The 24,085-nt window shown below is 41.2% G+C and overlaps 1 protein-coding gene across 1 annotated transcript; it reads left to right on the top strand.

The window, feature by feature from the left end:
* Window positions 1–9,765: 9,765 nt before the first annotated feature.
* On the top strand, window positions 9,766–19,755 carry SLC25A33 (solute carrier family 25 member 33). The gene is given in 8 exon segments (XM_019474765.1): window positions 9,766–9,879; window positions 9,958–10,016; window positions 10,123–10,302; window positions 14,025–14,102; window positions 15,636–15,736; window positions 16,882–16,948; window positions 18,267–18,550; window positions 19,177–19,755. Coding segments are annotated over 8 exon segments (1,086 nt in total). The 3' UTR covers window positions 19,380–19,755.
* Window positions 19,756–24,085: the final 4,330 nt, after the last annotated feature.

Genomic DNA, 24,085 nt, shown 5'->3' with positions numbered 1-24,085 from the left:
GCTTTCTCCGTGCTGCCAGCGCGAAGGAGGCAAGGCAAGCGGTGCCCTTCCAGAATTAGAATAATACATCCTGAGCAAGCCGAGCAGGAGGGGTAAGAAGGGATCGTGGTGCGACTTGAGGTCAGCGCTGGGCAGAGTTAGTTGGGCCGCTGTGACATTTGGCTATATATAATTTCAAAATCTTACCCAGCTGTGGCATCCAGCTCTGCTAAATGAGACACTTTACTCTAAATCCTGCCCTCGTACGTGGCTCCTGCTGAATCAAGCAGGAACTGAGGGATGCCGTCCAAAAAGCATTGTCCAGACAGCAGGCTTTACGCTTTTTGATGGACAAAAACACAGCTTGATTTTGTAAAGGAGCGTCTTTGCACAACGCTTCAATAAGCTCCGCGTAGGTGACAGTTAATAGTGGAGGCAGAGTAACTGCCTGATCCATGTAATTATACTGAAAAGCAAGTACCCCAAAAAGGGAGAAGGGCTGGGGGGAGAGAGAGTTAGAGAAGGCCCTGGTACTTCTGAGTAAGTCACCTGGCACGCCAGGCCACTTCTTTTAAGTTCTTGCAAGGAGTTGTAAACTTCTTTTTTTTTGTGTGTGTGTTAAAAGCTTAAAGTAACAACCCCACCCACACCAACCCACAAACCACCAACCAAAATCCTTCCTAAAAAGCCTTGTTAATTAACTTATTACAGTAATTTTAATAGTAGTCCGGTAAGATCATTTTATGGTGTAAATTTAAAAAAATTCATCTGTTATGCAGATAGTAAGTGCTGTTGTATGCACTTCTGTCCTTATCACAAATCTTCTTTTGTTTTAATCTGTTTTTAATGGCTTAAACTATCTAAGTAGTAGGATATTCTGTAGTGCTTGTCAGCTGGCAATAGTTAGGAAGCCAACATGAAACCTATTGTTAGTTTAAATCTGTTTAGTAGTAGGCTATTGTTTCTTCTGTTGCTAAACAGGAGACTTCAGTCTCCTCTGGCATGTCCCTGGAGCAGTAAGTTCATTTAATATAATGTTCAACCCAACAAAGCTAAGTTTTTCAGAGACGCTGCCCTTTTTACGCAGACTTGGATACTACATGTTGTTTTAAGTCCTCTCTTTCCCCCGCCTCTTCCCCTTGGCCGGGCAGCTTTCTCCGTGCTGCCAGCGCGAAGGAGGCAAGGCAAGCGGTGCCCTTCCAGAATTAGAATAATACATCCTGAGCAAGCCGAGCAGGAGGGGTAAGAAGGGATCGTGGTGCGACTTGAGGTCAGCGCTGGGCAGAGTTAGTTGGGCCGCTGTGACATTTGGCTATATATAATTTCAAAATCTTACCCAGCTGTGGCATCCAGCTCTGCTAAATGAGACACTTTACTCTAAATCCTGCCCTCGTACGTGGCTCCTGCTGAATCAAGCAGGAACTGAGGGATGCCGTCCAAAAAGCATTGTCCAGACAGCAGGCTTTACGCTTTTTGATGGACAAAAACACAGCTTGATTTTGTAAAGGAGCGTCTTTGCACAACGCTTCAATAAGCTCCGCGTAGGTGACAGTTAATAGTGGAGGCAGAGTAACTGCCTGATCCATGTAATTATACTGAAAAGCAAGTACCCCAAAAAGGGAGAAGGGCTGGGGGGAGAGAGAGTTAGAGAAGGCCCTGGTACTTCTGAGTAAGTCACCTGGCACGCCAGGCCACTTCTTTTAAGTTCTTGCAAGGAGTTGTAAACTTCTTTTTTTTTTTTTGTGTGTGTGTTAAAAGCTTAAAGTAACAACCCCACCCACACCAACCCACAAACCACCAACCAAAATCCTTCCTAAAAAGCCTTGTTAATTAACTTATTACAGTAATTTTAATAGTAGTCCGGTAAGATCATTTTATGGTGTAAATTTAAAAAAATTCATCTGTTATGCAGATAGTAAGTGCTGTTGTATGCACTTCTGTCCTTATCACAAATCTTCTTTTGTTTTAATCTGTTTTTAATGGCTTAAACTATCTAAGTAGTAGGATATTCTGTAGTGCTTGTCAGCTGGCAATAGTTAGGAAGCCAACATGAAACCTATTGTTAGTTTAAATCTGTTTAGTAGTAGGCTATTGTTTCTTCTGTTGCTAAACAGGAGACTTCAGTCTCCTCTGGCATGTCCCTGGAGCAGTAAGTTCATTTAATATAATGTTCAACCCAACAAAGCTAAGTTTTTCAGAGACGCTGCCCTTTTTACGCAGACTTGGATACTACGTGTTGTTTTAAGTCCTCTCTTTCCCCCGCCTCTCCCACTTGCATTCGAGTAGTACCTGGAGCCTGTGACAGAAACTGGACCTGAATGTACACATGCAACTTGTTTGGATAGTAACAATGCCTATCCAGAACTCTAGGTGTCCTCACATAACTCTCAGACTGTAAATAAATAGGAATTTTAAACTCATCAAGTGTTTTAATCTAGTACTGGGTGATCAGCATCTTCCTTACTTGTTTAATGTACCCTCTGCCTCCTCCAAGGATCCTAGTAAACAGCCATTTTCTGCAGCATGCCTAGGAAGTCACCAGGTCAGACCTGGTTTTGAGAGAGCATGGGGGGAAAGAATGGAAACGCAGCAGGGAACATCCTCCTGACCACTCTGGTATAATAAGATTGATCTCTTTCTAAAGCAGCGATGAAAATACAGCACAGAGGAAAGAGATGGTCTTTTAGGGTATACAGGCCTTTAAATGTTCAATGCTGGACCCGATTCTCATTCTGCATATCTTGTTATTTACAGAGACACGGAAAAGTGTACCATCATTTATCTTGCTGTGATGTTACAGAAAGGAAAATGAGACAGCAAATCTAGTCTTCTCGTGTACCAGCCAATGCTAAAGTGTTTGGTCCACCACACACCCACCCACCATCCACATAGTTTATTTCAGAGCCGTTCCCTGAACAGGCCCTGAACTTCCATACCCTGTGTGTGCACGTATCTACTAATGCTAATATCTCTGCTTTTCAAGTGAGAAATGCAGACTTCTTAGGGCTGGCTGGATAGAACAAGAAATTGGCTATCGTTTTGAACTATGCTAATATCTCTGCTTTTCAAGTGAGAAATGCAGACTTCTTAGGGCTGGCTGGATAGAACAAGAAATTGGCTATCGGTTTCGAACTGTTGCCACGCCATTAAAACACCTTTCTCTACACGTAAGAAATGTAGTGGGAAATACGTGATGTGTTTGGAGGGGTGCTGGACCAGCCAGCTGATAGGCAAGCTGGCAACCCAAATCATATTAGATACGAGGCTCTGTGCCATGTCTGCCTTACGCATTTCGGTTTTTAGTAGTAGTAGTGGTAAAGGATGCCTGCTCGATAAAATCTGATTAAAGGAGCTCAGCTGTGATATTTTGCTACAGCTATTACATCATCAAAGGAATTTTAGAAAGAATTGTTAGTACGTTAGTGCTTGAGTAATGGTCTCTGAGGTCCTTCCTCAGTCCTTCAAATACCTGTACCTTTGCACTTTTTTTCAGAGAACCCTATTGCAATAAATGGGTTGTATCGTGACATAAAGCTGTTTGCAGAACCAGGACCTTGGATAAAATTACCCCTCCAGCAGAAGAAAGTGTTGGAAGTTCAGAATACTTTCTAAGTTGTGTAAGATGCTAACCTTTGTTCAGTTGTGAAGTATTTTTTCCAGATAAAGCAAGAGCAGCCCATTCACTTGAAATAATTTTGATAGAGACATTATTGGTATTACAATAGCTTCCTGTGAAGGTGAGGATGGGGTGCAGTGTCAGCTTAAGAAGATGTAATACGGTATCCTTATGTGTGCACAAAAAAAGCAGGCCAGCCTCAGATAATCTTAATGGCCAGAATAGAAGTGTTTGATACTTCAGAGGCTTGGAGTGATGAAATGCACTTGAATATTAAAGTGTTCTCCAGTTGTTGAAAGAGACAGCTTCCGATTAGCCGACTTAGTATAGGCAGACGGACTAATCGGCTTCCTTTTGTTTCTGTTAGTTCCTTTTAAGGCTTACCATAGCAACAGCAAACCAAAGGGTCTTGGCATTTTGGTGGGAAGATGACTTTGAGGGCAGGGAGGATTTCAGAAGCAGCGAAGAGAACGATGCCTGAGTTGCACAACAGATGTAAGCATGTTTACAAGTCTGGGTTCCTGCTTCCCTGCTGAAGTCAGTGCAGTTGTCGCTTATTTTTGTTTAGGAAAAGCTGTGGACTAGGCTGCAGCAGAGGTTACTCCATCTTGTCTTTCCAGCTGGAGTAATACTGTTTGCTACAGGGATTTCCTAAGAAGTGGTATTTAGAGGCTGCAGTGCCCCTCATAGAACTGGCAAAGAGCAAAAACTGGGAACAGACTTTTCATCTTGATTTCATATAGGAACTGTGTGATACGTATTCTTCAGTAGTTTGGTTCAAACTGGGGCGACTGTTTATTTGAATAAAACCATGTTTGTGACATTTTTTCTGTCTTGGTATTGAGGCCTAAGTCCATAACTCCCTTGCTCCTGTGGCTCTGAAAAGCAACCTTAGATAGCGAAGCTTGCTTAAGCCACCTCTAAAAGAGTTGGAAGCATACTTTGGGAAGGTTGGTGACATCAAGCTGCTTTGAACTGAGGGCATAGTGACATCTGTCTCCATGGGCATAGGTTGATTGTCTCAGTTGCAGCCGAGAGGTGTTTGATGCGCTCGGTTGCCGAGAGCCTTGTTTAAAGTGTTGAATTTGACCTGGGTTTGCCTGAACGTCAAGTACAGGTCACAGAACTAAAGAAAAGTTACTCCCCAAATTAGTAACCAAACGAGTTGTGGGGAAAGGGACTGGTATACTGCTCCCACAGATGTTAATTGTTAAGCGATGTGCTAATGCTGACAAACCATTTGAGAAATAATGTTTCCATTTGTAAAATGGGGAGAAGCAGTCTTCACCTGAAGTATATGTGTCTTCTATACTGTCCATGGTCCAGGACAGCTAGAGTTGGTGATGAGATTGACTGTCTTCCAGCCCTCTACCTAGTTTAGGTTCCCCTGTGCATTATGTGATTCACTAACAGTGTGTCAGCTCAAGGAACACAGTAAGTGCTTACAGGAATATCTGTACCTGATGATAACGGTATTAGCTGGCAATTGTTTGAATGCTTAATAACTCAAAATTAAGCCATTAGGAACAGTCTGTATTGTTTTGGCACTCAGTTTCCTATGGCATCTGAGAACGCAGCAGCTTGTTCTGTTTACAGTTTTGACGATGCAGTAAGGAAATATCAAAGATATAACCTGCTTTGCTGCTTACGCTATGCATATCATGCTAGAGCGTGTGGCACGTTTTAGAAAAAGAGAATGAAATTCCTATTGCAAATACAATCTCATTTAAAACTTGTCGCGCTTGCAATGAATATACTGCTCGCTTTGGGATTTCCTTATGTGCCTTCATGGGCATGATCCTAGGTCAGCAGCCAGGAAAGCAGATAATACTCTGCACTGTTAGTGCCGTGGTTGAGCTGTATCCCTGGCTGTCCCACTGAATTCAGTCTTGCAGCTGTGTTCGGGGAGCTCTACAGGCTTCTGAATCCATCAGAGGGATCCAGTCAATAGCACCAAATGATTTCCCAAGGTGTATTTTGATGTTTAAAGCCATATGTGGTGCTATCCATGAAGTGTGAATTGATGTATACTTGTCAACCTGGTTCTTAAAGTGGCCCGTTAAGTATAGTTGCCAGACTGTTTGCACTAATACTTCTCTCGCAAGTGTTTCGCTTGACTCCTGTCTGTCAAAAATTCACTGCTAAATGTTGAGAGTAGTTGCTGTCCTTTGGGGCGGAAGAGGTAATTTCAAATGCTCACACAGCAAAATGTGCCAGGCTGGGTTATAAGTTATGATTCCTCTAACCAAGCAGCTCATCATCTTTGCTCATGATCTTGCTAAAGTCAGTGGTACTCTACTGAAAGATCATTAAAGGTTTGGATGCTTCTTTTGGTTTGTTTTTGTTTTGCAGAACTTCCTTTAACATTCAGCATTCTGTTGTTATTTGTATTAAGAATATTGCTCAGTGATTAAATCTAGGACAGATGAAGTAAGCCCTACTCTTAATTAAGATTCTTGGCATCTGTATCAATTGTGCTAGTGGGTGCTGCAAGTTTATTTCACATGCAAGTCATTGGTATATCAGGGTGGACTTTGTAAAGATAGAAAGCTGGCAGCAAGAGAAAAAATGGAATTGGATTTTGAGATTTACATCCTTGGCATGTTTTTTAAACAGTGTTTTCTTTTTATGGAAGTAAATAATTTTTCTGCAGCTCTTAACGTATAGTACATTATGTATCTCCATAAACACAAAGTCTGTTTCATATTCTCAGACCAAGAGTTTCCTTAGTTCCTTTGGACATCACAAAGCAGAGAACTGTATTTTACTGCTCTAATGGCGATACATGCCTGGCCCATCATGTAACTAGAGGAGGCATTCAAAGCCTGAAGTACAAATACTGTTTTTCTGGCAGTAAGTGACAGGCCAAAGCTGATGAACTGTTGGGTGTCTGGCATTGAAGAGGTTTTGTGTCCGTGATACATGCACAGCATAGCTGGGAACCTCTTGTTATAGGCTTGCCGTGTGACCCGTTGAAGATACTCTACCATAGTGTTTTGTTTCTGGGGAGGTTTCTATTTTTTGATTAAGGACAGATTTAGACATTGTCTTGGGATTTTTGCAAGAGGCTAGTGCAGTAAACACTGCTTAACATCTCTGGAACTGTAGTTCTGCACTGATGTGTCAAAAAAAACCCTGACTCAAAGTGACAGTATGAATACTTGGAGGTTTTGCCTTGACTGCAGCATAAGATTTTCCCAAACGAAATTTATCTGGCTGTATATCCATAGTCTGAATCTTTCAGGGTTTATGGCTGTTTATGTAGCTGAGGAAGGCTGGTTGTTTTTCCTTTCTTCCCAGATGTAGGCATTTGGAACACCCTAGGAATACAAAGTGTTTATTTTATGCACAGTGTGTTATTTTTCAGCCATCTTTCCAGGGAATAGACCAACACCAGGCTATGATGCATAGAGTTCCCTTGTGGAAGAAAATCGGCTCATCTGAAAAAGCTGCCCAATACATCAAAGTCCTTACTTGAACTATCTGCTGCATATTTGTATTTGGGACATAATGTAAGCACCCTGTTCACATTCTGAGAGTTGCTCTGTTAGATAATGCTTTTTTTCTTAAATGTCACACTGACAACATAAACTCTGAGCTGTTAAAACTGATGATGCAGATATTAACTCATTGTGTTGAATATCAGAGGATTACATATGCATTACCACAAGTACTTAAATATTAAAGGCTGCATAAATTAACTGGGTTATCAAACTAAAAGGATGAAAGGCAAGGAGTGGGCTAGGAAAGCAAGAAGACAGCTGATGCGGTAGGGAATATGCCAGAGAGGCTAAAAAATTGTATGGCAAGATGTCACACTAGACTGAGCAGCTGGTAGTTCAGAAACAGCAAATGGCGTTTCAGTGTTCTGAATTTATGAATTGTTACTGTGAAAGTATTGTTTTAATGTTCATAAATGTGAAATAAATGACTGAAGATGGAGTGCACAGCAGTGGAGCGTTGGTAAATAAATGAATTGGGAATTAAGACAATCAAATTCTCTTCATCGAGTTCCCACCGACTTACAATTTCTCTTGAGTATGTTGATTAGTCAGGTGTTAATTATACATACTTGTGTCTGTATTGGATATACATAGTAGGAAAGGTGGCAGTGGGGATCTGCAAGAGGAATCCTCAAAACGCTTCCTGCTCTGAGTTGTAAGTGTGAGCTGTGGGAGAAGGAAGGGTTTTGCTGGAGAAGCCATTCCTGACCTCTCTGTTTCCCCCAAGATCTAATTTCAGAGAAATATGAGCAATGTGAGATGCATCTGACAAAACAGAGAAGGGTAAACTGAAGCAATGTCCTCCAGAGTGGTATTGACACAACAGAAGGCTTGTATCTAAGCCCCGGTTCAGTACACAAACTAATCAGAGGCCTGATAAGGTCTCTGTGAACACTGTTGGTTTTGAGCCAAATGACACAACTTCAGCTGCTAGGTACCTAGTTCCATGAACAACTTTGTGACTTTATTCAGCCATCAAAGCATAAGTGGTTTAAAAGGGATGAAGGCAAAGCTCTTTCTTATAGTATCTGTCACTTTGGATGTATGGATTGTCCCTAGTTTAGGTTTTTTCCCCTTTTGGCAGGGAAGAAGAAGAAGCAAGAACTTAAAGGAGAAACTCATTGAAGCGTGCCGTTAAATCATATTGCCTGTCTCAGTGAAAACAGTGTTTCTTCTGTTGGATGCGCTTGTATCTGAAAAGCATAGCGTTTGGGATCACGTACTTGGACAGAGTCTTGCAGAACATGAGAACTGTAGTGAGGAAGTTGTATTCCCCGGCCGTGTGGTCTGAGGTGTCCTTTTGAACCTTATAAAGAACCTTAATTTTTGTGGTTGTACAGCCAGGGTGGCCAGGCTGCTAGTGCAAGTGCAGGGGCTTCAGGGTTTTGGCAAAGAATGGTTACTGTTTGATATAAGATGTACTGTTTCAGCAAGCAAAATAAGCTGTACTGGATAAAGCATTTATAAACTAGTTTATATCTACAGCTTGGATTTTTCTGCCGTTCTTTAATTACCATTTTCCTTGTGTTTAAAAAAAGATTCTTCTAGTAAAATAGGTAATGTACAGATGGGGCTTTAGAAAATATGCACTAGTACCTTTATTAATGTCCCTTTATGGATCTCTGTTCCCAAATTAGTGCATGTAAACTTCTTACGACTCTAGCAAGCAATGCTTTTTTCATGCGCAAGACAAAGAATAGGATTTTTTTTTTAATTCATCTCCTTTTCATGGAAAACTACTTAAATTACAATTTCACATTAACATCAAAGAGAGTTAAGTTGTTGACTCACAGTGTTTTCTAAGGGAAAATCGCAAACACGGGTTTTTGAAGGAATCACGTGCTTTGACACTTGTGTAAACAAAGAAAATATTTCCTAGTCCATAGGTTCAGTTGTAGTAAACGTCCTTGGAAAAAACCTGAAATATTTAGTTAAGTCTTCCTAAATACCAACGTGTTTGATTAATAAAATCTAGATATAGTGCCTTTTAGCCAACCTCAACATCATGTTTAGTCGTGAAGTTTGACAGAAGGGACATTCAATTACCAAAGAGGAACAGCAGCAGAGAGAGAAATGGTTTGACCAGTCACTTTCCACATCACTGATTAAAATGAAAATTAGGACTCGTACATCTTATATTCTTGGCCCGGTGTGCTTTTTCTGAGGCTCAGTCTGACTACATTAAGATGAGTATATGCCTATTGTAGGATCATTTATTTCTTCTTTATATATATATTTGTGTGTGTGTGTGTCTATATGTGTATGTATATATACACACACACATAAATGTGTGGTTGTATAGTATTTTATTTTTGTCCTTCTGTTATCAGAGTATGGGAATTCTGTTCTTTAGTAGCCTTTCTGTCCTGTTACTCTGTTTTCCCACCCTCCCTCTCATCCTTGCAGCTTCCTTCCCCCCACCTCCAAAAAAGTAGTTGGTATCCATTGTTTTTAGGAGGGCCTAACTTAGCGTAGTTTTGATATTTGCTATTTCAGTAGACAGCTGTTTTAATCATAAGTACTGAAATGGTGAAGAATTATATTGCTGTGTTTTCGGTCTATAGTGTCCTAATCCCCGGTGGCTTGTTCTCATCTGCCAGCTTCCTGCTTCCCATAAGAAAAATCTGTCCAAGGGTATGTCTGTTTTAGGACAACCACCTCTGAAACATGGATGCCTCTGAAGTTTTGACAGGCAGAATTCCAAGACCTGGCAGAACATGGGACCAGCAGATGGTCAGTCAGGGTTTTTTTTGTTAGTGCTGGGTATCATCTTTGTGTTTACTGATCTCATCACTACACATGATCATTCTAACAGTTTCTCAACCTTCTCTCACCTCCGCCAGGGCTTGGGAACAGTCTCCCTTGCCTAATGCCAAAACTGCTCTGCTTCCTAATAATTCGTCCACAATGCAGAGCAACTGGAGACAAGTCTTCAGATTTTATTTATATGCCATGCTGTGATTTGACACATCTGTGCAGCTATGTTTTCCTGACTCTGTCTTCTGTTTAAATTGTATTTTACAGATGCGGAGGAACAGTTGGTGCCATCTTTACATGTCCCTTAGAGGTAATAAAGACTAGGCTCCAATCTTCAAAGCTAGCCTTCCGGGCTGTCTACTACCCACAAGTCCAGCTGGGGACCATCAGTGGTGAAGGAATGGTCAGGCCAACATCTGTATCACCTGGGCTCTTCAGTGTTCTCAAGTGAGTACTGCTCCTCCTGTCATTCAGTGTTGCTTGACACCAGTGATCTGAGTTTCAGTTCCTCTGTGCAAACACGGAAACCAAATTTTGCTCCAGACTTGCACTGGAAGGATTCATGTCAGTTGGGCTTCTGCCCTCAGCAGTAGAAAGATAAATTACTCTTCCAAAAACACATATGTGTTCAGGACTCCTGAGTGTTCCTTTGAACTTCCACAGAAACCTGTTTCCATCACTTAGAAACTTTCCGAAGTGAATTGAGTAAGTGTCTGGAGGTGTTGTTTTTAAATTGCCTCCTCACATATAGGCTTTTTGGTAGTTGTGACTTCCTAGGGATCAATACACAGGACATACTGTAAACTCTTGATATGCCTTAGCTTGTGGGAATTATCACAGAAAATATTCTGGAGGAAAGCGCTTTTTCTCTTTTTCAACACTGAGAAAAAGAGTTCAGTTCAATCACTGAAAGTGATTATCGGAAATAATCATGTTTACTGTCTCCTTTGAGCATTGGAACAGGTAATCCTTACTAGCTGGGGCCAATTCTTGGCAAATGATTGAAGGACTGAATAAGCCATATATGCTGTCTTTTTCTTTTTCCTGGAGCCATTCCCAGTTTGCTTTGAGTAGCTAGTAGAGACACTTGTTGCTGTCGCTGTCCATGCTATTTACCTGTTTGATGGAGGGAAGTTTTAATTCCTCTCTTGAAGCGCTCTCTTTGGAGCGTCGCATAAAAGTGAGAGCCTGTAGCCTTTCTTCACCTTAGTGGACCAGCATTGTAAGAAGGTTTCTGATTCTCTGCACTTAGTGATGCATGTCAGCCGCTGATCTGTCTTTGAAGCTGGCCCTGCTTTGAGCATGAGTTTGAACCGGATGACCTCCAGAATTCTGTCTTCCCATATATTTTAAGTTACGCTTGTCTGCACTCTTGTGTGGATGATCTGTAACTGAAACTTACGGGAGTGGGGGAAGGACGCTTTTTGCAAAAGTAGTCTCACTAAAATCTAATGTCTAATTGGGGTCTTGGAAGCTTTTATCTTTTCCTCATCTATAGCTGACAATGAGCTCTCCTCTGCTATTAGATGTTGTCTTTGCCAATTATTATTACGCATCAATCCTATCTACACCTGTATTACGATCTCTGTAAAAAGCCTTCTGCGTGGTTCAGACTGCAGCAGTTGATGCTCCAGCTGTTCCCTTTTCAGATGTGTATTCATAAAGAAGAGGAAATGTGAAATCATCTAGCTTACAGCTGCTGAATAGTTTTACCGGCAACTCTGAAGTCCAAATCTCCACTACTGTATTTCATATCAAAGCATCGTAAACTTACGGTTCAGACCTCATGCAAATGGATCAAGTTTATTTGGATCATTGGGCACCCCAGGGTGATGCAGAGAGGTCCTGTTTAGATCAGGTAGCAGAAATGCCAAAGAAAATAATGACTAGCAAAGCAAGTTGAATGATTTTATGTAAGGCCAACACGCTTGGCAGATGGCCTGGGGAGAAGCTGCACAGTTATATAACAGTACAGTGCTAATTCAGATTTTCTGCAGAACTATCTGGCTAGAGTCATTCTGGGACTTGAGTTTCTGTATTGTAAACAGTGCTTCTTTCCCCTGCCAAACATTTCTTTGTCTATTCAGAGGTGAGTCTAGAGCAATTCGTGACTGAAAATGTAAGGTAGTGCCAGTTGCCTTTGATTTTTTTCATCTCCTTTCCCTTGCTATCTTTTCACCTTGCAGCATTGGACTTTAGGCAGCTGTAACCAAAGGAAGTGAAAACTTCAAGGCACGAGGCTTTTAATTCATCCTCTTGGCCCATCTTTTTCTGGGGTCGTCTTTTTTTTTTTTTTTTTTTTTAGGGAGAGAGGAAATGGTTTAGAATTGGGTCAACCTTTTAATACATTTATTAAGCTCATTAAATTTGATGACTATGATCTTGATTTCATTTTACTTCAGGAATGGCTCAGCTGCGTGCATCACCAAGTTTTCGACCTGCTTACTTCAGAGGATTGAAAAGCAAGAGCAAAATACTTATGCTGTCATTCCCTTGCAGGCAGCATCTATGAAGAACAGATAATGCTATTCATTATGATCTTTCTGATAAAATACAAACGTATGAAGAAAGAAGTGAAGTTAGGTCTCTTGCTTTTACTCTTCCATCCGTTTCTCAATCCTGGTCACGCATGCATTGCCAAACTGGATATGACTTGGGCCTTCTAATTTGGGAAAACTGTATGGCTAAAGAAGCAGCCGTTACAGCCCTACATATAAAATTGCTCTGTAAGAGTTAAAGGTGTTGAGTGTGAAAGCCCCTTAACTGCTGTTAATAGAAAGAAAATAGGTACTCAGGAGGGCAGGTTAAGCCTGCTGCTGAATAGAAAGCACTCCAGAAGGACAGGCTGTTTTTGTCTAATCCATTTAAGATTCTGATGAGTCACCCCAGCTGGAATCTGCAGTCGTGACTGTTAAGTGACAAAGAACGAGTAGTTGGTGGATCTGTCTCCTTGGAGACACTCAGCCCTGGAGTTTACACAGAAAGTTCAACTCTGCTGCAGAAAAAGTGTTTCAGAAGCTCCAAATCTTCTTCTGTCTAATGAGCTTGGTTTTGGAATCTGTGGGGAACGTTCTCAACAGTGCTAATGACCGAGAAAGCAAATTCTGAAAAATTGGCAGTTCCAACAGGTGCACGTGAAGTACCCGTGGAGCCCGCTGTTATCTGGATTTTCTTGCATGGTTTTCACATGGTGAGTTCAGTTAAGAGGGCTGCTGTGCACTGAAATCCCAGTGATTACTGGACAGTATCTGGCTTTCACTGGTAAATACTTGGCTGTTTACTAGTGGTTGGCTGTTGTTTTAGTCCTCTGCTGCTAGTAGTGCAAAGAATTTGTAAGATAAGTCTTTTTTAACGAGGTACTTCAGCAAGGTATTTTACAGAACTTGGCAGCTGCTGGGGAAGCTGTCCAAACAGTTTATCTTCTTCAGAGAAGTCCTAGCCCAGCGTGCCTTCTAAGGTGTGAGGGAAGATGGGTGGAAATGGCTTTGGAAACCTGGGCTGTAGCAATTGCAGAACTGCAGGAAAGCATCATTTGGTGATCTTCCTGCTTTAGACCTGATCATGAAGTCCAGTCCTGACAGTGATTCACAGCAGTGCCTCTGTAGTTGGAGTTTACTTGGGAAAGATGATGTGAACTCTTTTGAATGCCCTCAAAACCAGATATCCCTGAGCTACCTGGGGAGACAGAGCTTGTAGTACGGTTGCCACGTTCAGCTTTCACTCTGGGGAAAAAACACATCACTAGGTAATTGTGAAAGGGAAAAGGATTTCTTTTTTTTGTCTCTCTATACAGGAAGCAAACTCCTGAATTGCTTAGATACAGAGAATGCCAAAAATATTCTTTGTTCATCAGTCAACTATCGCTGGATGCTCCATGAAACTTTAATTCAATTCCTGACAGCTTTCAAAGAATGGGAATTATAACCTTGTGCCATATGACATGCATTTGCCTGTAGTGCACGGAAGTTTTATGGTATAGCGGCTTTTATTCAGTAGTGTAGAATTCTGCTAATTTTCAAGTATATTATGTAGCTTAAAAGCTAACAGCTTCACAATTAATACTCGTTGCTTTTGTACAGTTCTTTTGACTGACTGTCTGACAGAATTAGCAGCATAACTTTTGACCCAAATACTATCTCCCCCCCCTTCCCGTTTGTTTTTATTTTAAGGTCAATTCTGGAAAAAGAAGGACCAAGGTCACTCTTCCGAGGGCTGGGTCCAAACTTGGTTGGAGTTGCACCATCAAGGTAAATAGTTAAACTATTGCTAAAAGACACGTTTAAGGTACTAACCCAAATGTTGCAGTGCATTTGTGATTCAAAAGAATAGGTCATGAAGTTATCCCATCTGTAAACTGAGATTTGTGCATGTATACGGCACAGTATACATACCAAGAAATACTTCTAAAAATCTGCTTTACACTTCTGTAACAGTGGAAGGTGCAGATTAAATAAGGCACTTGAATTCCAAGTCATTGCAAGAGCCACTTATGTGCTTGAGAAAACAAGAGAAAGTAGCGCAGAAAAATCTGTAGGATTAATATTTGCGTTTTTCTAATATGATCTGCTACTTCCCTGCGAATACATAAAAGTGCTTGACAAACACTGAGTAGGAACTAGATGCCAGGGGAGAGGGGTACCTATCTGGTCCTTGATTGCCTAAATTCTTCTCAAATGAAAAACTGCAGCTGAGGGGGAAAGACTTGCATTGCTGCCACCTAACCCCAAAGTGGGGGGGGTGTCCCCTTTTTTTTTTTTTTTTTAAACAGCAACAACAAAAGTAGCTACAAAGTTTGTTTGTATTTGGAAGTGTTACAGGCACCTAAATGGTTTCCACGTGTACCTATGACTCTCCTGTTCTTGGCAGGGCTGAAGGTCTTTGTGCCTAGCAAATGTTAAAACTTGTTAGCAATCGGGAAATTGGCAGATGTTCTCTGCCTGAAATTGAACCAGTTAAAAAGGAATTGAGGAGTGGTGTACTCCCTCTCTGGCCTCTTGCCTAGTAGGTAGGATGTTCCCCCAGAAGTGGGGAATCCTGTCTCTGTACAGGTAATCTTTGCAGCAGGGATCTGAATCTGAGACTGCCTGCTTTTTCATGCAGCTCACTCATGCTGTCTTTTGTGTTCCTTCATATTCTTCCAGAAGATTGGAATAAGGTACTATGGAAATTCTCAAATTATAGCCACCAATATCCACCTTTTACTAGCAGTTCACTTCCAGGAGCTGTGATCTGAACATACTTGGTTCAGACAGCTTCTTACTCATCATATTGACTGTTGCAGATCAGCTGAGCTTCCTCTATTCCTATGCGTTACGTAGGGATTTGAGGTGTGTAAAACTCTTTCATTTCAGCCCAGTGTTAAGTGTTTAAAGCATGAACTGCTGCTAATGCAATTACAGTGCTGAACAAATTTATGGAAAACATAGGCTCCAGGTGGGAAAGTGACATTCCCAAGTTTACAAAGCGTGTTTAGTGCCAGAGCTGGTGTAGGTATCCAATCTAACTTGCGTTGTCTGCAAGACCATGTTGCCTCCCATCTCAGACTTGGTGTGAAAGTAAAATATTTCTACCCTGTGGGTGTCAAGTCAGACAGTGGCACTGTAGTGTAAGAGGAAAAAAAAAACCCAACCCCTCTGTCCTTGTAGGTGGAATTAGTTATGTGGAGGCCTCTTTGGAGAGAAAGTCTTGTTTTTCGGGGGGTGGGGGGAAGAATAGTAACGTGTCTAATTTGATGTTGTGTGTATTACATTGCTTTTCTTCTCTCTTCCCCCCCCCACCAGAGCTGTCTATTTTGCGTGCTACTCCAAAGCCAAAGAGCAATTTAATGGCATTTTTGTGCCCAACAGCAACATTGTGCACATCTGTTCTGCAGGTTCTGCAGGTATGTATTTGTAATTCATCTCCCATATGGTCTGCAGCAATACCCCAGTGTCCAGCCCCTCGCCAATAGCAGGCAATACATGCATTGGTATCCATGCGGCTCTGAGATGCACCTTAATTCTTTAAAGTATTTATTCCAAGCGGTTGTTGCTACAAGACTTCCTCTATCCCTCTCAATAGTTAGGAAACAAATAGGATGAATCATAAGGTGGAGACTGGACTTTTGGTCTGTCTGTACAGGACCTAGGCTAACACACCAGTCTTGGCTGACGGCTCTGGATAATTGTGGTATATGAATGAGTACAGAGGCCAGTGTGTGGCGTGTTCCGAAAAGGTACGCTTAGTTTGAGGTTGTACATGCCAGAAAACAGGAGTTTGCTAGCTCCTAATTTACCTTGTCTACAGAGGAACTGTTTACCTGTTCAACGCTTTGAAATATTTCTAGATTATTGTTTACTAACTTGGGATGAATTGTTTTCCAGCTGCAATGCCATGGTAATGTCTCTGAATATAAGAAAAAAAAAATATTAGTAGACACCAGCAAACTTTTGATAGTCTTAGCCAAATTGTTTTAGGATGTTGTATTTTTCCTACCAGGATAGGGAGAATAGTTTGTTCTTGTAGGAAAAATACTGCAGAAGAGCTCCACTAGTTCAAGCATCAGTCACCAGAGTGATCATTAAAAATAGTCTTTCCCAAACTAAGCCCTTAATTATGGGTGGATTCTCTTAATGAGATGGCTCAATGGCACCACCTAGAGCCTTGGGGAAAACAAGACTAATACACGTGTGTGCTCCCCACAGGTTTCCTTTTATCTATTATTCTAAAACCCAGTCAGTAAGTAAGGTATCTTGTCTACAGCAGTCTTTAGGAACATGAAGTACATATTAAAATAGGTGCAAAAAGGAAGAATCCTTTAAGAAATTCTAAGGCCATTGGTTGACGCCTCCTGAAGTTTAACATGAGATGGTTCTCCGGCAAGAGAGAGATTGTAAGCTACGCGCCTGCATGTCTTTTGAAACCTCTAGATAGAGCTGGTAACTAAAAGCGTTATATACACTGCACGGTGTATAAAGTTCATGTTTGTCATGGCAATACACCGGCCTGGATTCAGCTATACTTTTGGTTTTCTTTTCTCTTTTTCAGCCTTTATCACAAATTCCCTGATGAATCCTGTATGGATGGTGAAAACCAGAATGCAACTGGAACGGAAGTAAGTAACTGATTGAGGGAGATTGGATGACACTGGGTGGCTAAGGGAGCCTCTGGAAAACTGAACTTTCACGTTTTTACTCGTGGCTCTTTGTCCTTTGATAGATCTTACCTGGTTGTTTCCCTGACTCTCAATTCCACCTTTCAAGCCACCATGCTTCTGCCTGGTCAGACTAAAGGTTAAGGTTCTGTGTGTCCTGCTTCAGTTTGATGCACAGTTACTATTGAGAAGGATGTGGAAGTTGCCTTGAGTGCTGAGTTAGGTTCAGTTTCTGGTTTCACTGTAAATTTTAAGTTGGGCATAGCATTAATTTTCTCTGATTCCTGCTTACAGAATCTTCTGTACTTCAGGGGTTGGTGTTGAGGATAAATATATCAAGGACTGAAATGCTTTGATAGAGCAATAATAGAGGCTGTGGAAAGGTCAGAAGAGCTCATGTGAGAGGCTGAGCATGAGGTTGCAGTCTGTGTCCCATTTGGGAACATGGCTCGTACTGATCCTAGATCATACAGATGTGTGTGTTACTGCAACAAGCCAAGGTAGCTGTAAACAGAAAGGGTGATGGTTTTAAGTTGTAAAGAAGCCCCATTAGTTTAGTTTCATGAAACATTCTAGAGGCAATAAGAATCTGTTGCAGTGGATTAATGTTCTTTTGCTTCCTTCAGCACTGTATTACTGTTAAGCATACCTCCTGAAGTCAGAGAGGGAATTTGACAGTAATATCTTTTAGTTGAGTGATTGAGTCACTGGTGGATACCGAAGCAATAAGGGACTCTGCTAATAATGTGACTGCTTAGAATGGAAATTCCTTCCTGCAAGGACGTGTTAGGTCAGATAAGAAAGATCCTTTAAGGCACCACAACTTATAAATAATTTATAAGACTTAATTCCAGCACTTCACAGGGTGGCACCTTTGAACTGAGTGCTGCCTCTTAAAGATGAAGGATCATTTCTCACGTAGTAGACCTCTGTCTCTTGGCATGCTGAAGATGGCTTTAAACGGAATTACTAGTTTAAGACAAAGCAGTGTCTCTTCAATGCTTATTGTCTTTTAAAGCATTGGTGTGAACTGTGACAGGCTGGATAGAACTTGAGCTGAAAGAATTATTACGAGTACGTATTAGTGAATTAGCAAAGCCAAGTGTGCACTCTTAGTATGATAGTCCCGCTCTATGCAGCTTTCCTAGAAGGCTTTTGGAGTAGAACTTAGCAGAGAACCATTTCTGTAGTTATAAAAACTATTGAAAGCCATGAGGTTTTTTTAAATATTAATTCTTTTTCTGGGCTTATTATATGCTCTGTTCTGTTTGTTTTTTAGAGTCCGGGGTTCAAAACCAATGAATGCTTTGCAGTGTGCTAGATATGTTTACCAGACAGAAGGTATCCGTGGCTTTTATAGGGGCCTGACTGCCTCCTATGCTGGGATCTCTGAGACCATTATCTGCTTTGCTATATACGAAAGTTTAAAAAAGCACTTAAAAGAAGTCCAACTGCCCCCTTCTCCTCCTAAGGGGACCGAAAGGAACTCGACAAACTTCTTTGGGCTGATGTTTGCTGCTGCTGTTTCCAAGGGCTGTGCCTCTTGTATTGCTTACCCACATGGTATGTTAACTTTTCCATTTATGACTGCAGTAGAACAGCTGTTGCATGTAATCCAAGACGAACGATGGGGTTTAGGGCTGACTGTGGCGTGTGCATATGCGTTGGCATTTTCAGTACTGGTCCCACCATTCCTAGTTAGCCACATAGTTGGTGATTGGGACTTCCTAGTTTAAAAACAACTCAAAAAATGCCAAAAAGAAATTGAATTCCTAATGCTTCTGTTCTCACGAGTAGCCTCATCTAGCTGAGCACCCGCAGCCTTTGGGATTCTGTGATCAAGTGGTGGGAAACACTTGTGGGCTGAGCAGTGTTATTCTTTTTGGATAGACGTGAATGTTACCATGGTTATATAGAAAGAACAATATTGATTAAGTGAGCATCAGTGAAGCATTTAGTTCTGTAGTAGCTTGAATGAGCAAATAATCCACTTATTCCACATGAAAGGGAACTCATCTTTAACTTTTGCTTCTTGCCTGAAGGGCAAAGTGTACAGGATTCCATGGCTGAAAGTACTGGCAGGCAATTGGTACGGGAGGCTTTTGCATGCTCTTCCCTGGTAATGGCATGTTTCTCAATGAGAAGGTTTAACTCTTGTTAACTTTGGGCTCTGTGTTGCTTTTCTGCAGAGGTCATACGGACACGGCTGCGAGAAGAAGGCACAAAATACAAGACTTTCATTCAGACAGCACGTCTGGTAGCACGTGAAGAAGGCTATCTTGCCTTCTATAGAGGACTCTTTGCCCAACTCATCCGGCAGATACCAAACACAGCCATTGTGTTGTCCACCTATGAGTTAATTGTGTATCTGTTAGAAGACCATGCAAAGTAGCAGAGCCAAGACTCCTGTTACAGACTGTAGACCAATTTCTTCGTTGAACAAATAGTCTTTAAGAGACTGCTGCAGGTGGCAGTGCTGGTGGAAAAACTACAAGTCTGTGACCACCTGCTGGATATTTCCTTTTGGATTCATGCTTTCTGAAAGGTCTCAAGTCATTAACGTTAATAGTTAATTATAACTTTTTTTAACTTAATGATAATTAAACTGCTACTAAATTAAATTACACTATTTAATTTAAGTATATGTTTGTCCTTTTCCTTAAGCACAGCCATATGTGGTCAAGGAATGTACCTCATACTATCAAGTGATCTCTTGGACTCATGTTCATTAAAACTGTATTAAAACAGGAGAAGAACTGGTTTGGAAATTTGAAACTCTTGTCGTCTTACCACTGGAGTCATGTCGCCTTTTAGCATTGTAATTGCCTAATGCCCAAACAACTTTGAGAGTTCTTCTGGTTTATTCAAGGTGCATCATTCATTGCTGTGTGAACATCCTGGAGTGTTCAAGTAGGACAATCTTGTAGTACGTTTCTCTGTTTTGATGGTATGAAATACGCACACCAGAATCTCTTAGAAAAGCCACTTACACTGGCAATATTGCTGGAATATGATTGTGGGAGGCTTTTAGTAAAAATTTAATTACAGTACTGTGTGCACCTATGCATTTGGGATACATGCTTACGCTAGCGTGTGTAAAGAGATCTGTCGTGACTTGGCTTTTAGACCTTGCTTTTGTGAAGGACTGAGAGACAGTCAGTGCTTGTGGCCTGGCTGCCCTGCGGAAGTTCCATGAGATGCAGTAACTTGGTTGTGTATCCTGACCTCAGCCTTTTACTACTGTGGAGCTCTTTTGTGTTACATTTTCCTTATACTTCAATGCTAGGGGCCTGGGGAGCGGAAGAGAGGATAAGATAGGTCCCAAACACTACAGAATACAAATGCAGTTCTGGGTTCTGCTTTACAGCGTGATACTCGGGAATATGTCCCTCTTGATTTGATGTCCTTGTAGAGCAGTGCTCCTGATGGGAATGAGATACTATGTTATCTCATGGACACATCACTGGAGTTAACACCAGAAAATTCCACAGCCTATGTAAATAGTTTCTTTATGTCACTACTTGATTTCTTACTGAAGGAAATAAGGATTCGCCAGCTTAGTGCAGCCTGTTGAACAGTTATCACGTTTCATATAGATACCTTATCTGCCTTCCTCTTCAAAGACACAATATCAAAGGAGTATTCTTCAACAGTAGTCATGATACAGTTCTTACCTTTCAGTTATAAATCAAATATCCTGCATACTTGAGATTAGTCCTTTCATAAATATTAGAATATGCTTTTAATTTTAGTAGTCTCTTTACCACTTGTATTGCAGCAGTACCTTGCGATTGAAGTATTGTATATGAATGATTCCTGATAGTGCAGGATAAAATATTTTAGAACTCAAATGGGTAGATTTGTGTTTTGCTTTGGCCATACCATGCTCTCCTGTTCATTAGTGTCATTTGCTTTGGCAGCTGAGACAAACACTACAGCATTTGAGCCCAGCTTCAGTCTTCCCTGCTGTTGAACTGAATGATGAGCTTCTCGTGATTTGAGCAGGTGTTGAGTTCTTGAGCATAAACAAGTGTTTACGGACATCTTTGACTTCAAGGACCATATACAGCAGAGGTGGTGTTTGGACTTGGAAGGATCACACAAAGCATTAAGAAACAGCCTAGTAGTGAGTAGGGCTGTCTCTTATAAGATAAAGTTTTCAGGGTAGTATTTTGTTGCAGAAATGTAATGGGTTGATAACTGGATTCAAGCCTTCACGTTTGTTCTCATTAGAACCTAACTGATGACTGGTACTTGAGGTCATATTTGACATCAGTGTGATGGAGGAGCATAGAGCAAAGCGGGTAGAATGTGTGTATACCTCATGATGAGGCAAAACTGCAAAAATACTGATTTCTATTATGTCTTACTGAAAAGAACGTATCACATTACCCCTAAGCTAAAATTGGAAACAGTTAACTAAAAACTGGCATGGCTTTTTTTGTGGAGACGATGAGCAGCAAAAGCTTTAGTCTCTTTATAGAAGTCAAAACTGTCATACGCTGCTGTTTCTATTTTTGAGAACTAGGACACTTGTGCTGCTACTTTGAAACGTTTTCTGAGATTTGCTTTCTTAAATTAGTATTCCTCTGTACTTACAGTACACTAGCTCACTTTTAAATTGTTAGTCAAATGTGTAGCCTGCTGATATCTCTTGAGAATGAGGGGAGGGAACTCGAACCCTTTTGAGGAGTATGGGACTTGGTAAGAGAGAAAGCAAGAGAAAGTGAACGAGTTTTTGTTCTGCCTAAATCAGATGGAAGATCAGGAATTCTGCTGGATTTTTGTTTTTGTTCTTTTAAGCTTTGCTACCAACCCTGACAGAGTTAGTCTTAATTTGATGGGGGGTTAATAAGCTACACTGGGAGCTAATAGAATTTCTGAATTAGTATAAGTTACTCCTTTTTCCTTTCTCTCTCTACTAGAATTTTTAAAATTCACTAACCCTTGATTCCTTAGAGAGTTAACATTTTTAGGTGATGCTCTGTGAGCAATCCCATTGATGTCACTGAGTGTGGAATAAGCCTATTACCAGACGGAAGAATTTGAAGTAGTTTTTTCCAAAGGGATATCTGAATTTAAAAATAACCAACCTTTCTCTGGTTGTGAAAGAAAAATCACTGTTCATTCCACTTCTTCAACTTCTGTAGAAAGTCAATTTCATGGAAGGTAGGTAAATTTGTTACTGGTTAGAATCTCCTGGGCAGTTTCCTTCCAGGTTTAGGCTTCATTACTAGACCCTTTGTAGCTTAATTATCAGTAAGGTGATGAAACTATGGTCCTATCTGAAGTGACCACAAAGTTTCCATTAACTTTACCAGCACCGAGTCTGTTCCCGTTCATGCATTAACAGTTAAATTGAAATTACAAACACTCTGTTGCTACAATAGTATGAGCTACTCATGTAGGTTAATTTAGCTTTGGAAGGATTTCTTAGGCACTTGAAGATGTAGACATTAATCTTCTCAAGTCCTTACGCTACAAGACTTACTGCCTCCCTTTAGGTATCCATGGTTGCCTTGATATCCCTCAATTATCTGCATTTACTGATGGTTGTGATACATGCTTGTATTGTGATTGTGCCCCTCACCATGATTTGTAGTTGTTTTGCACAAGGTCCTCATTAGCTCCTTTAAGGAGGAAACTTCTGGTAAAGAATGCATTTATGGTCGGACTGATACTACAGATACAGTTGATAGGAAGAGAGGGACTTCTGTAGAAAAAATAGAAAAGCTCTCAAGTACAGAAGTCCTAGAGGACTTGCAGAAGGGCTTGACGTGCTAAATGACTGGGTTGTTCTTCCTCCTTTCCCTATCATTTGGTCTCATAATCCCTAAATAATTGAGCTAAACAATGGAAGAGAGATGGAAAAATGATGTCCCCCTCGCATTTATCAAGAGGAAATAGTCACTGTTATTCCATGTACTTAATTTCTATGGTTAAATCTGTGGAGATAGAAATGGAACAGTTAAGACCCCAACCACAGTTAGGACAAGCTTAAAAGTACAGCTTACTTCCAGTAGAAATGTTTGTCTATGAAGAGCTTTTCTATTTGTGGCTTTTTAAAAACATGGTGTTGACACAGCTTGGTTCTCCTGAATTTTAAGCAGTTCTGTCTATTGTGCTGAGAGGTTTTTTTGTTTTTAACCAGGAAAACAGCTACGCAATTTGAGGCAGGGTCAGTCTCATATTTTGGAGAGGTCTTACCTCTTACCTTCATGTAAAAGCAGGGCACGACTGTCAAACCACCAACCGCTTCTAGTTCTGCAAGAAGAGTAAATCCCACCCATGCGTGCTGAGAGGGGCAGAGCACAAATGGGTGTTACTTTGCTTTCTAGGGGAGAGCTTCTGAACAAGTCTGACCTGGGAACTACCCCCGTCAGAGACCTGAGGGCTTTCTGCAGAATTGTATTGTTTATCAATCTATCCAGAGAGAGGGAAAGTCTAGAGCAGCAGTCTTCAACTTCTGGCTCACAGGTAACAAACTGCCCACAAAGCCCTGTACTTTAATTCCTGCTCCACTTGCCATGCTATCGCTTGGCTGAAGTGAGATGTTACTTGCAGCACATGGTTTACTGGGTAAAGTTATCAGGGACCACAAAAGGGCGATAACCTGTGCTCTAAAATCAGTGGGGAGGGTACAGTAGTGTAATTGGAGGGATCTTCCATTTTCCCCAGACAACTAGGTGGTTTGGTAGGGAAGCACATCCTGACAGAGAACCTATTCTCTTGGAACTCCCTCTTCTTCCTCTGCCCGTTTCGTTTCCGTAATTCTCTGAATAGCTATCCTTTTTCCCCAAAAATGTACGTTAAATTTAATTGCCAGTTCTCCGCCTTGTTGTAGACCCCGTTGTTTCCCATTTCACTTGTGCAAGCGGCCCTCGGGGGGAAATCCTCTCAGGTGGAGGTGTAGTTTTTAAAGGCCTTCCCCCAGGCTCGGGCCTGTAGCTGCCTCAGTCCCCGGCTGCTGCAGCCGCCCTTCACCGGGGCTTCTCGGTCTCTCGCTCCGCCAGGGCTGGAGCTGCTTTTGTAATACAGAAAGTCCCGCGTCTAAATTTAGGAAAAGAAAGAAAAAAAAGAGAAAAGCTGCTTGAACTC

Source organism: Aptenodytes forsteri, unplaced genomic scaffold, assembly GCF_000699145.1.
Source record: "Aptenodytes forsteri isolate BGI_AS27 unplaced genomic scaffold, ASM69914v1 Scaffold61, whole genome shotgun sequence".
Classification (NCBI taxonomy): domain Eukaryota; kingdom Metazoa; phylum Chordata; class Aves; order Sphenisciformes; family Spheniscidae; genus Aptenodytes; species Aptenodytes forsteri.
The sequence above is the reverse complement of the archived record's forward strand: the minus strand, read 5'-3'. Positions and strand labels throughout refer to the sequence as shown.